The 13,979-nt window shown below is 40.4% G+C and overlaps 1 protein-coding gene across 2 annotated transcripts; it reads right to left on the minus strand.

The window, feature by feature from the left end:
• Positions 1–458: 458 nt before the first annotated feature.
• On the minus strand, positions 459–11,974 carry LOC137788268 (protein delta homolog 1). 2 transcript variants are annotated; one of them, XM_068581185.1, is made up of 7 exons: positions 11,769–11,974; positions 11,620–11,632; positions 11,242–11,322; positions 10,971–11,034; positions 10,348–10,478; positions 9,108–9,249; positions 459–3,277 (listed from the first exon to the last, which is right to left on the minus strand). In XM_068581185.1, exons 3-7 carry the CDS (start codon positions 11,291–11,293, stop codon positions 2,491–2,493), a joined length of 1,176 nt encoding a protein of 391 aa, XP_068437286.1. In that variant the 5' UTR covers positions 11,294–11,322; positions 11,620–11,632; positions 11,769–11,974; the 3' UTR covers positions 459–2,490. The 2 variants fall into 2 exon arrangements, with proteins under 2 accessions (XP_068437286.1, XP_068437287.1); XM_068581186.1 differs by lacking the exon at positions 11,620–11,632 and having other exon boundaries at positions 11,769–11,914.
• Positions 11,975–13,979: the final 2,005 nt, after the last annotated feature.

The raw sequence follows: 13,979 nt of genomic DNA on the forward strand, positions 1-13,979 counted from the left end.
CAAAGCAAACTTTCTATATTAAATGATGCTTTAAGAGTCAAAAAAACAACAAGAATGTTCCCATAGAAGTCACTTTTTGCAGCTGTTAACATATCATTTGTATTTAGTTCTTAGATTTCAACAGACTGTGTCTTCAGATGACCTTTTTCATTTTAACAGTGTTTCTTTTACTTATTATTTATTATTTAGAGAGCTTACTTATTGCATTGTATTAAGTCCTTGTGATGTATAACTTGCACCACAAGGTGGAGACAGACACTGCCATCTGAATGTGTGGAGGAGAGCTGGCAAGTCACAGTTATTGTTCAGATTATAATCAGTGAGCTGGGCCTGAAGAATAAATAAATCAAGCATTACAGAGCACAGCAGAGTTCAGGTGGTGCATGATGTGCATCGGTCGTGCATCACATACTGATCGGGTTTAAACAAGATGCAGATACAGAACAGAACAAAGATGGTGATTTTATACTGTATTTATTAAAAACAATGAACAATGAATGGCCAAATTCCAACAGCAAATAATCTCAGACTTGAATGAACATTGTAAAAACTGCACCGTCACAATTACTACTCCCCCTTGTTAAGCCACAATTAAAATAATTCATATATTACTACACAATGTAAGTTACAACCTGAAAAATAGTAATGGTGAAAAGCACAAGGTAACAATCCACATTAACAGCATCTCCTCACAGGATGAATGAGGGTTGAATTGAAGTTTATTATTGTGAGACTCAAGAGAAAACATATTCCTATAATCCTCATATCAGCAATTGATTGATTTGAATTTTACATAACCAATACTTCACACTATATATTTACTGGGTGACAGAAATATGTTTTCCTTGTTTCCCATTCAGCATTCATGACACCACTTCTCCCCCACTGAAACAGGAGTATAGGTGTCTCATCATGTCACGCATGATGAGACAAAGCTATAGCATTGGAAACCGATGTTGCAGTATTGATTTCTGGGCTGGGAGATGTACGCCGCATGGCCTCTGGAACTCCAACATCAACGGTGGCACGGAGGCATTGTACATCAGTTTGAGATTGAGACAATAGGTGAAGATTCATGCCATGGATACAAATAGTTGGACTGTGAAACAACCCGTCTTAATATCTACGTAAATACCTTTAACACCAACATCTTAAGTGATACATCTTCAGAGAGAGATTTTGATGGAATTTAGGAAGTGATATTTCCTCCATGTACATGCTGTACAAAAATGATCTTTACATGAAAATAGTTATGAACCGATGGGTTTGGAAGTGTAACTGTTTAGGTGGATGAAGTAATATCTAACTACACATTTTAACCGCACATATAGTGTACTAACTAACTAACTACTAATATGTACTTTTGCATTTATTATGAAATGGAGAATTCACATTGCGTTGCATTGAGATGTTTAGGTCTGCAACTAAAAATGACTTTTGTTGTTTATTGATCCGCTGATTATTTTCTCGTCAGAAAAAAAGTGAGAAAGGCCCTTTTGAAATATCCCACAGCTTAAGGTGATTTATTTTGAAAGCTATTTTTAATCAACCAATAGTCCAAACCCCTAGGATATTCAGTTTACTTTATATTGATCAAACACATAAATGCATGACATCATCACATTTGAGAAGCAGACACCAGGTAACGTTGACCAAAGTGATTAAAACAAGTGAATGAACAATTAGTTAAATGTGCAATTTACGGGATTCAGAGCATTAATATAGCTCAAACAATTATGTCCTTTGTAATGGTATACTTTGTCACTTGAGCACTCTCCCTCGGTATTCTCAGCTTCTCATGCTTCTCGTGCATGTCTGTGCATGTGAGCGCGCCCTACTGATCAACTCACGGCCGTCGCTCTGCACTGCTCTCTGATGACGTCGTCCCTACCGACAGCAACGTCACGGAAGCATAGCATCCCAATCTCCGGTTCCCACTCAGGTTAACACTGTTAGCATTAGCAGCACTTTAGCAGCAGTTGGCACTGTTAGCACCGTTGGCTATGAGCAGCCATCGCCATGTTGAGAGACAATCAAAAAGCTCCAAACCTCTTCAAATTTAGTGTTACTTACTTTCATTAAAAATACTGAAAGAAACGTAGTCATGGCTTCATGTGCTCAATTTAAGCTTTTTAGTTATCCACCCCATATTGTATTCCAAATCAATGTGTTACAAAGCGGTTAAATCATGACTGTGAACTAAAAAATACACCACAATGACGTCAGCCATCAAGGTAGAACATATTTTATAAGTTCACGAATGTTTAATTGGTTCGTTATCGACATTACGATATTAATTGAAAGTGTACAATCCAGTGTCATGGTTAGTCCATTAGATTATACATTCCCATATATTGGAGTGCAGCCCAGTATCTCTCACTTTATTTACATAACTGTACAACAGTCATAGTATTTTCTTTGCGACACTTTTTCAACATTTATGAATAAACTCCTTCCAGAGGGAGAGTGGATGAGGCAGAGGTGATTCAATCAGATGGAGGTGTAGTGCCTCCCAAAGCTGGTGAGTCTAATCTTCTCCGGCAGGATGACGTTCACCGAGTGGCCCGGCTCCTCCTGGCTCGTGCCGCCGGCTTCTCTCAGCAGGTGTTCCCTTTGCTGACGAACCAGCTGGCTGTACTTGGCGTTAGCCAGCCACGTCTCACAGCGGCCAAAAAACACAATGCCTGTCGTGCCCAGGATAACCATGCAGGTGAGCAGCGCCAGCATGCCGAAGCAGATGAGTTGGCCGTGGGTGACCAGGACGCCCTGGGAGTGGACTGTCTCCTTTAGGGTGATCTTGAGCAGATCTCTCTCGGGCGGTCTGAGAAGCTTATGGAAGGTGTGAGCAGGGAGGGAATAGTGCTGCGGAGTCAGCGCAAACACCCTGTGGTCCACGGGCCTGGCGCCGACCGGCTTGGACCGGGCCTTCGGTCTGTGCTGCAGCGAGCATGTGGGACCTGTAAACCATTTCTGGCAAACGCACCGAAACGTTCCATCCGGCTGATCGACGCACATGCCCTTGTTGGCACAGGGCCTGCCTGCGCAGGGCGAGAGGCTGGTGTCGTTACAAGTGAAACCGGTGAAGCCGAGTGGACAGACGCACGCGAAGGCCAGGCCGTGGTTGGTACAATTGCCGCCGTTGAGGCAAGGGTTGGGCTGGCAGCTGTCAATGCTGATCTCACAGAAGTCTCCAGATGATCCAGTGGGACATAAACAGGAAGAGTAACCTGCTGAGTCATCAGCATCCGTACATGTGCCTCCGTTCTGACAAGGAGAGCTGGAGGACAGAGCAACAGTTTAAATGTACAGCAGGGCAAATAATCCAAGCAATCTAGTACACGGCTTTACTGCAGCATATTCTATCCTCTACAAAGCACCCAATTATTACCACAATTATGGATTGGGGTCATTTATTATATTTTGTATTATATATATAAATTATTTAAAATCTACTTGCTCATGTTATCTTTTTTTTACTGCAGACGATACAGAATTTAACACCAGATTAAAGCTAGAAAGATTTTCTTGTCTCCTCCAGAGGCAATAGTATTATTTGATTCCCACAAACACTTCTGATGTATGTCTGCAGGTGAGCTTACTGCATCTCCGTGCTGCTAGTGTGCTTGTTCACTGCAATGGACTAAAGAGTAAACCCCAGAGGATTGGCCATAGTGCCTCGACCCTGGACATTCAAAAAAATGCCTCGAGAACGTGAACAAATATCAACAAATATCAACATGTGTACGACCGGATGATGGGGGTATTAGGACACGCCCAGTCGTGTCTATCTTCAGCTGCTTTTCTGTACTCAGCGTACCATTACCACAGCGCAGCACAAGCACAGCACAAGCACAGCACAAGCCTTTTCTCTGTACTTTTAATTAAGCCATCAGAGAACGACATCTGGTGACTCAGTGTTTCAAATAATCTGCACTAAAATATCAAGATTAGCACCTGTTTCCCTCAACAACACCCATACACATTGTTTTTTTGTTGGAAAAAAAAGTGGTTTTAAGCTTTAGTTACGACTAAAGCCTTTCATTGAATGCAGAGTTTCTTATTTGTATCTGTAATAATTACTAAAGATACTTTTCTTGGACACTATAGCCTCTACAATAGCTGCTGCCACGGTGTCCTGCCTGTCAAGGTATTGATTAATACAGGTAGACTAACATACCGTTAACCAATCAGACAGACACAATAAGCAGCTACGCTGAGAGCTACTGTAAGTAAGGGAGCAAGGTTGATTCACGGCACTCTGTGTACTGCTTATGTGGAGATGGTTGTGGGCTCAAGAAGCTACTCGTTCTCAAAACATCTGCTTCGTCTGGTGTTCTCAGTGCGGGAATGTCGCCCCAGACACCATAGACCACAACACCGGTATTGTGAGTAATACAAAGAGCTTTCTCTGGCAGCGGTAGGCTTAATCAGTATTGTTTGAACTCATTCTGGCAAGGGCTCGAATGTAATGGATGTCCATTTTTATGTGAATATCCTGCACAATAGCTTTAAGATTCAATGGGTTCCTTGCGGTCCAGTGGAAAGATTTTTTCTAAATTTAAAATATTTCTTTTAAGCGTCCTTAATAAGAGTAGAAAATGTCCCTTCTTCTATATACAGTAATACAATATTTCACAAAAAGTGACTAAGTGTGGCTATTTTCTACACGGTTCTCTGATCATAAACATTTATTTTAGTTCGGGAACACTGAGACAAATCGTCTTGGACGTCAAAATCAGAGTAAGAACATTGTTTAGTTGAGGTTTGTCATGCCACAGTAATTGCACCAAAAAGTAATCTTTTAGGTTTCATTTGGGATATCAGTTCTCAGGGGTTGCCATGCCACCGAAAAAGCCTTTCCATTCTCAGACTGATTTGTTTTGCCCAAAAGAGCCGCCCTGCTATACACTGCAACACTAACTTTATTTGTTGTAGTGTGCTATTTGACTATGAAGGCATCCTCACAAAATAGTCTTCAGACTCAAAGGATTTTATTAGAGTATTAGCCAAATTACCTTCTGATGCACATCTGGATTGTTAAGAACACAGTTTCCGATTTCTAAACTAAACTAACAGTTTCTGTTTGGTATTCTTCTAACCTGTCTCGCCTGACTTCAAACAGGCCACTTGAACCATTGTGATGATTGCAGTCAATTGCATTCAGCGTACATTTGATTATTTGACATTATGCATTCATGCATTTTTTTTTGTCAGATTTTGATTAACATATGACGACAGTGTACTGTATTACATATTTTTTTATGATTGGGTGAATATTTTCTTGATGGATTGATTACTATTTTGGTTGATAACACAAAACAGTAAAAGAAAATACTCAATAAAGCTCAGGCTGATGTAATCAAATAGCACATTTTGTTTGAGCAACAATCCCAAACCCAAACGTACTAGTAGTTGATTTGCATCTTTAATCACAACATGTTTGGCATGTTTGCTTCAAGATGGCTTGATTAATTGATGTTATCAAATGTTGTTGTTGGTTTCAACTAAAGATTAATCCATTTATTGAAATATATATGATATGGATTTCAGTCATTTTGCCAAATGAAACAATGTAAAGCAGAGTTTCTACAAATGAAAAATATCTGTACTTGTAACAAGATATTTAAGATAACAAGATAAAAAAAAGTCTGCAAATGATGTTGCTGCACCCACATACACAGCATATTTAATTATTGATACCGTGCTTCCCAAACTAATGTTGATGAAAGTACACTGATAAAAACCCCTGGATTAAAGCAATCAATACCTCTTAATAGCAGCTTGTGCAATTACACCACCCGTCCCTAACATTATGACGGCATGAGCCAAAATAATAATAGCTTTGGCATACTTTGGAGACATCTCTGGTTCTTCAGAGGAGCTAATTAATGAAACATCACACAGGCTTTGAGATGAATTCCCCTGGAATACAAGTGAATCTCCACTCATCACATTAGAAAATTATATTCTTTGAGGAGAGGATGAAAGCTGTCAGTGTCCAGACATCGAGCTGGAGACTATTGACTTTTAGTTGTGTCATTTTAAATCAATAACAAGGCAGCCTCACACAGAACAAACATGGTGGGACGGCAGTCTGGAGAACTGTGTCAGCTATAGCTGTGTCTCCAGAGAGTCTTTCATATGTATCTGATGGGCAGGAGGAGAACGGATCAAGCCTGTCTGTAACCCAGCGGGCAATTTCTAGAGTTTAAAGGAATGAGCCACTGTTTTGGTTGTGGACACTTTGCCTGAAAGCAAAAATGTCAGATGTTGTTTTCGTTGAGAATCATGACTTTTTTTTGTGCTCTGTACAAATGATACCGATATCCTGTCACACTTCAACTGTGTGCCAATTCTGATACTATAAAGGATGCAACCTATAAAGGTGAATCCTTCAGAGAACCTGAAGGCTGAACCGCCACCTCGTCTTCATGGATGAGGACAAAAATAGCGGCACAACCAGGTGTTCCTTATGAACACATGAAGCCAAGCATTTCCAAGAACTTGCCCTCCACTGGTTAAAGCGTGGTAGATAATAGCGTTGGCCGCGTTTCCCAGAATCGTTAAGAAGCTCTTAGCGCTAAGAGCTAAGAAAGAAGGACGTGTTTCCCAGAGCCGTTCTTAGCTTAAGAAGATCTTTCAGTAAGAAGGAAATGTAAGATCAGCCTGACCCACTCTTAACAGCAGAAGGCAGTTAAGAATGCGTCTGGGAAACACCCTTATCTTAGCGCTCCTTTTAACCGAACCCTTCTTAGGAGCCTTCTTAAGTCCTTAAGAACGATCGAGTCTGGGAAACGTGGCCATTAACAGTGGTATGTTGGTCACTTTGTACATTTCATGAATTCACATTTTACAGCATGAGCTTTAATGTTTCTATTGCACACAGAACAAAGACATTCCATTCAATGTACTCAGTAAATAGTGTGTGTTATTACATCTTGTGTTAGTTTGTGAGGCTCTAAAATACTCAGGCTTTTGACACAGATACACACTTCACTTCCACTGTGTATATTCTGCAGTGTCTTCTTAAAGTAATTGGTTCAGCTCATGTTGTACATTTATCAGCAGACTTTTCACTACCTGAAATCAAATTCCTGATTGTGCCCGAATGCATCATTAAACAATGCAGTGGATACACAGAGCAGTGGATTGTGGGACAATGATTGATGCCAAGTACACATCTGTGGTGTCCTGCGAATACTGGCACAAAAGGCTGGATTTCTGTTCACATGCTGCATAAGCCTTTGAATTGTGACGGCCTTGTTGAGCATATATCATTCATTAAAATTTTGAAATGAAGACTTCAAAGGATCCCCTAAATTGGGATACAGCTTATGATGCTGCTCAGGTACACGCTGCCAGCTGCTGCTACTGCTTGAGAGCAAAATCAACATGGCTGCTGTTGTATTCATAACAAGAGGAAGCTGGGGGATGAATTATCTGAACAATCCTTGAAAATTCATGCTTCCAGGAAAATTGTTTGTTTGGGCTTTTTAAGCATAGCAATGTGACACTTTGCTTTCAATGTTTGCAGTGTTTTGCGTTTGCTGACTGAAAGAAATAGCCTTAACATGCCGAAAGTTTCAACTTTCACTGTGGTAGAGTGTCGTCCTTCAACCCCTAGACTAGCCTAGTCCATGTCAGTGTGTCTTTGGGTAGACACTTAACCCCAAATTGCTGAATGAAATAGCACATTTTGCCTGAACAATAATGCCAAACCCAAAAGTACAGATACTGGTTTTAACATGAGTCAGTTGATTTGCATATATAATTACAAAATGTTCATTTTGCTTGAAGATGACTTAATTCATCGATTCAATCAATTTATGTTGCTGGTTTCAACTCAATAATACACTTACTGATATTATGATATTGATTTTTTCATTTCGGTGTGTCCTCGGGCATGACACTTAACCCCAAATTGCTCCCGTAGGTGTTGCCTGCGGGGTATGATCGTTAGTTAGTTCTGATGTTCACCTTGCATTGTACTGGAGCCCTGGCCATGGGTGTTAATAGAGGGAATGACATGTCGTGGCCTCAATCCTGCTGTACACTACCGTACCTGCTCAGCTGCTGGATATAGTGGAGCAATTATCAGCTAACAGTGTGAATCAGTTAGCGGCGGCGCAACTGCAAATACATCTCTTTAACTGCTGAGTTGTAAATAAGCAATACATGCTAACAAGTTCACCATGTAAACCAGGTGTGTTGCAATATATGCTGGGATAGATGAAATTGAAATTTTGGTCATCATCATGTTGATAAAGCCCATACGATAAAAACATTATAATATGCTGAACTAGTTTATTACATATAGTTATGTTTAATGACCCTCTCCATCTCCCTACATTTGTATATGATTACATCATTTGCCAAACAAAAAAGAGAAAAGAGAAAGAATATTCTATAGGTATCGCAATATCTTTCATTGTCTTCAATTATTTTAACCACGATAATTGTGAGATGGAAATAATATATTGGAACAGCCCTAATGTAACCTACAGCAATATGTTAATGTTGTGTGGACATCTTGTGTCTGCTGTCCCCATGTGGCCAAATAAAATCAGTAATTGCATGTTTCAGATCCCCCTGCCCTAAATTGGTGCCCCACTCGTGCCAATTTGTGTCAGGTGCTTGAAGTCTGCTCTCAGGTTCTTTTGCTGCTATTGTTCACTATCAACACCATGTTCTTTTTCTTGTATGCCATGTCGTGGACGTACAAACCAGAAAAGTCAGACCAAGAGTAAGTTGACTTTGTGACTAGTAATAATGAGCGTGAGTTGGAAACTTGCCAGTTCCCACATTTTAGCATGTTCATGTTTGTGGGGAATCGACTTACAAACGAGCAAACACCCTCTGAAGAAGGTAAAAAAAAAAAAAGATCATTCAATAGTTTCTCTGCTAACAACCTTCTATTAGGATCTATATACACATGAGCCACAGTGTGAGGTGCAGTTATATTGGCTCCCTTGTGGATACAAAGAGAGCTGACAGGCATTGCACATGTATTGATTATTGCTCCAAAATAAGAAACACATTGAGATAAGGCTCTAAAGCATTGGAGTATTCCTTTACTAAAATAGAACCTCAAAGAAAGGCGCTGGTACCTGTTTGTGAGACACAATCCTCTCTTCAGGAGGCAGTTTTCACCAGCGTAGCCATGGGGACAGATGCACAGGTATCCTCCCTCCCCTGTCTCTATGCAGGTGGCATTACCAACACAAGGCCTGGATGAGCAAAGGCGAGTATCTGTTGTTTAAAAAAGACATAAAAAGCATGCTGTTTATAGATAGTGTGAGCTCTCTCTCTCTCACTTCCTGTCTCTCTGCCTGCTTTCTTCCTTCTTCTTTGTTTCCACTTTCACGGCACCCCACCAGCATCTTGTCACCAAGAACAAAAGTGAGAACATAACCGACAACGTTCTGCAGGCGAGCAGCTCATATGCTCAAACAGAATACGATATTTACTGTGTGCTGAAGCCAAAAAATTAATACTTCATCTTCTCCCTCAGTTTTCTTTTTCTTTCTTAGTTTCTTCTATAAGAGTAACCATGCGTCAAAGGTTTTGTTCAAATCAAATCTCAAATGATCTAAATATAGTAATCGCTTTTACATTTTAAAGTCTGTCGAACATTTATGGTTGGAGTAGTTGGAATTATTAAGTGGAGCTCATTATGTCGAATAGACCCGCAATGCAAAATGGTGATGCACGCCCCTGTGTGGCTGATGCCGGCTGCGCACACACCAGAGACCAGTTCCACCGACAAAGTGGTTCATAAAACGTTCTATCGGCGCTGAATAATTGGTTGACCTCTATCTATCATTGCTTGAGCGGCAGCAGGTCATTTTCATGTGATAATGTTCCTTGTAGATACTATAGGATTACTGCCTGATTCATATAGAGTGTCTGAAATGGAAATGTGACTTTTACATTGCCTCAACATTTCATCTCTTGCAGCCTCAGTGGATCATTTCTGAGGTTTTCCAATCGTGTGTTGCACAATAGCTCAAAAACCGCATGTGTGTACGTAATATATATATATATATATATATATATATATATATATATATATATATATATATATATATATATATATATACATGTATTTCGGCAGTCATTTTGTGCCTTCAGTTTTCATCATCAACCCATAATTATGTTTTGCTTAGACATATCTTTTCTGCTTTAGCTTTGCCCCTGTAAAAATACAGTTAACTATTCTCCTGACACCGGCCTCATTCAACGACAACCTGTGTGTCCCCGGGGCTCCGTGACTCACCCTAACCTTTGGGGTGTCAGAAAGTGTTTGAGGCCGAGATGCGAGTGTCAGGGGAGCTTAATGAGACTCACCTTGGTCACACAGGCTGCCCACCCAACCTTCCTCGCAGACACATTGCCATGCCTTCCCACATGTGCCGTGCAGGCAGCCGGGGAAGGGCACGCACTGGTCACAATTCTCTCCTTGCCATCCGGGTTTGCACCTGAAAGAGGGGGGAAAGAGAACGACCCTGAACTATAAATACACCACCCACAGAGCTTTGCAGTCCTGCTCTTGACCACTTAATGTCTGTATGCTTCTCCCTGAAAGTGCAATGAGTCAGCCGTGTTTGCGTTATCTGCATTAATGCAATAACTGGTTAAATGACTAAATAGGGATGTATTATTATTATGGCTCAAGAGTAGATACAGGCGCATTTGCCAGAATAACATTTTGAACTGGGAATATTTTGCAACCAGAAGCGTTTGAGCTATCTGTTCAAACAACAATGGTTTTTAATACAAAGGGCTGATTTGGCAGTTGACTTAACACAACCAAAAGTGACAAACACATCGAGAAAAAAGGCTCCAGTTGGCCGGATTGTGAGTGCATTTCTTAAGGGACATTTACAGCTTCAGCGATTTATGGAAATACGATCGCAAAAACCCACTGGATATAAGCTTTCATCTACATAGGAATCTGGAGTCGTTAGTACCTGCACTTCCCTGGCTTCTCACAAAACCCATTTTCTGTGTTGCACCCTGCGCTGCAGTCCCAACCTTTGAGACGGAAAGAACAGGAACAGCTGTTTGCATAAAACAACATCTAAACAGACAAAACACATTCACAGCAATAACATGTTCATCCATTACACTTTTATTCCACGCAGAGAGAAAATCGGTTCAGAAAAGAGTTGGGGGGTTTTTTCGGCTCAAATGTGCATCTGTGACAGTTGTCTCAGTGGATTGATCACAATCTCAGATTACCTTTCGCGATGCCCGTCACGACCACAATTAAGACCACCGCTGTGAGATGCATCGTAATATCCAGAAAAAGACTCCTTTGTCCTGCAAAATATGAAGCAGGAAGTTGCAAAAAAAGAGAGCTCCCTTTGTGTGACAAGCGATGTTTTTCCATGCTACATATGAAATAACTCAAAAGTTCATTATAGGAAAAGAAAAGACACCTTAAATAGAGAATTCAGGAGAAAAGCACATTCCCGAAGAGATAATGTAGAGTTCTCTCTCGGTGAATGGCTTTAAAGCGTAGATTATCAGAGTGAAAATCATAATGCAAACCAAAATATATTTTCAAATAATTGTGTGTTGTAATTTTCTTCTGAAATAAAGGCCTAATTGACGCACCTCAAACATGCGTCTGCTCCCAAATGGCATCCATTACGCACAAGCGCAACAAAAAAGAGAAAAGCCATTTAAATACAAAATGAACCTTTTCATCTCGAGAACCTTTTTCTAACTTCAGTCATCTCGTGGCATCCGCACCCTTGCCTTACCTATGTCGCGCCGGCGCTTTGCTTCCAAGTGGCTCCGGTCATATTTGACTGATTTGACTTTTTTTTTTTTTTTTTTTTTTTTTTTTTTAAATCCAAGCGTCGCGCTGTTGAAAGTGACACTACAGGTGCTCGAGAGGTCCGGTCTGCTGGAGGAGGACCTGGAGGTTTTAACGGGACTGCTGCATCGTGCGGCGTCCCAGTGCAACACGCTCCTCCCACCTAACGAGGGAAAAATGTGTGCACCAGTCTGACCCCCGAGAGGGAAGCGCTGTCTTTGTGGGGAACATTTGGTGCCTGTATTTTAAAAAGATTGACTTAATACCTTTCCCTTGGAACGGTATTTCAGGGAAAGTGGTCTCCGCAAGTTATTAACATTTCCCGTTCCATTCACAGCTTATTTCGCTTTATTTTCTTATCGTTGTTTTTAATTATTTATTTAATACAGTCCACCTCCTGTTCCTATTGAGTGTCTGCAATGAGTGGATAAAGTATTCATTATTTTATTCAGTAAAAGAAGCAATCCCGCAATGTAAAAATATCCCATTATGAGTCATCTGTTAAAAGTATGCATAATGCATCATCACAATGTCGTCTTTCACGGAGACATTATTATACTTTAGTATTGGATTTTAAATTGTAAAAAAAGAAGAAGAAAAGAAATATGATTCATAACGCCTATCAAAATGTTACTGTTGTAGATTGTTGAGGTGGAGTACATTTTATCTAATCTAGGTCATAACAAATACTTTTATTTCGATGTTTATTGTGAAAATAACTGCATTTCAGATAAATGTAGTGAGGTAAAACATGTGCCAGTTAAATGTAGTGGTGTAGAAGTGTAAAGTAGCATACAATAGGAGAACTTAAGGGAAGTACAAGTTCCTCCAAATTGTACAGTTTAGAAGTTAATGTTCTTCCATCTCACCAGAGATCTCTGCTGACCACCGCTATACCAACTGTGATGAAGGAATTCAGACTCACTCGTCCCCCATTTTAAATGACTTCTCTTACACAGCATCTACCTGTCATACATAATAATGACCTATTCTATTATTAGTCCACTTGATGCTGTCCCCTCGTTCTTACCATGGGCAGGGAAAAGTATTTTCCTTTCCACGAGGTTTATGACTTCTAGTCTAAGGGAGCTAATTATGTGTTTCACTTCCCCAGACGTTATTAGTTTAGCAATAAAGAACTAAAATGGTGGCAGAGAAGCCATCGGGGGAAATCTACCACTTTGTCTCACTGTTTATCTCGTTGATCCAAGTCTGAGATTCAACCTCTGTCTTGCCGGTTTTGTTGGTGTTAGCGAAAGAAATCAAGATGAATATGTTTCCATGTTTGGTGTCTGATATATGACAGCACATAAACCCTCCTGATTCCAGACATTACCAGTTTTCCTGGCGTAATGCAACAAATAGGTCATCTTGAGCAGACAGTTCTGGATGAAACAGGTGTGTGTTTGGCGTCTAGACAGCAAGAGCACAAGGGATACATATGAATGCAAATGAGTAAGCAAATCAATTATATCTTTTCAATTGAATGGGGGTAAAAAAAAGAACCCCCCCCCCTTTCCTTCCCACACAGAATCAATCTGCATTTGGCAGAAGACAGAAACAAGCACACGCGTTATGAACAGACAGCACGAGCAGATGAGCGGAGGAGAAACCGATAAGTCTCAGATTTGATATCCTCTGTCGAGAGGTCTCCAGTCTCATATCACCTGCTTCAATTTGGCCTGGTGTCTTTTTTTCAAACCCCCAGAGACGGAGCTCATAGCTGGGGCATGACATTACAGCTGTGGCGTGATTGCCTGCCACAGCGACCAACCGGATCCACATCAGCCAGTCCTTTTTAATGAAATGTCTGAGATTTGTATTTGCTTTATTAAACTGAAGGAGTCAGCCATTGATTTTTTTTTCTTTTCCTAACACTGACGTCTGAGCTTTTATCTGCTCCAGTCGAGGTTTACTCCAGTTTGAAATTGGACATTATGGATCTGAGTGTGTGTGTGTGTGTGTATATATATATATATATATATATATATATATATATATATATATATATATATATATATATATATATATATATATATGTGTGTGTGTGTGTGTGTGTGTGTGTGTGCCGCGTATGTTTCTTTGTGTCTGTTATGACAGTTTGAGGTTAAATTTGGTTCGCGCACTTGGAGAAACTGTACTGTATGTGTAAACA

This window comes from Clinocottus analis, unplaced genomic scaffold (assembly GCF_023055335.1).
Source record: "Clinocottus analis isolate CAN_PGR_092001 unplaced genomic scaffold, fCliAna1.0.p SCAF_17, whole genome shotgun sequence".
NCBI classification, from domain to species: domain Eukaryota; kingdom Metazoa; phylum Chordata; class Actinopteri; order Perciformes; family Cottidae; genus Clinocottus; species Clinocottus analis.

Excerpts from the sequence above, each read along its gene's own strand:
- LOC137788268 (XM_068581185.1), bottom strand. The coding sequence starts at position 11,293 with ATGCATCTCACAGCGGTGGTCTTAATTGTGGTCGTGACGGGCATCGCG. Across the intron at positions 11,035-11,241 it reads CGTGACGGGCATCGCGAAAG|GTTGGGACTGCAGCGCAGGG; the intron begins GTAATCTGAGAT and ends TCCGTCTCAAAG. Across the intron at positions 3,278-9,107 it reads GGATTGTGTCTCACAAACAG|CTCTCCTTGTCAGAACGGAG; the intron begins GTACCAGCGCCT and ends TCTGTCCTCCAG.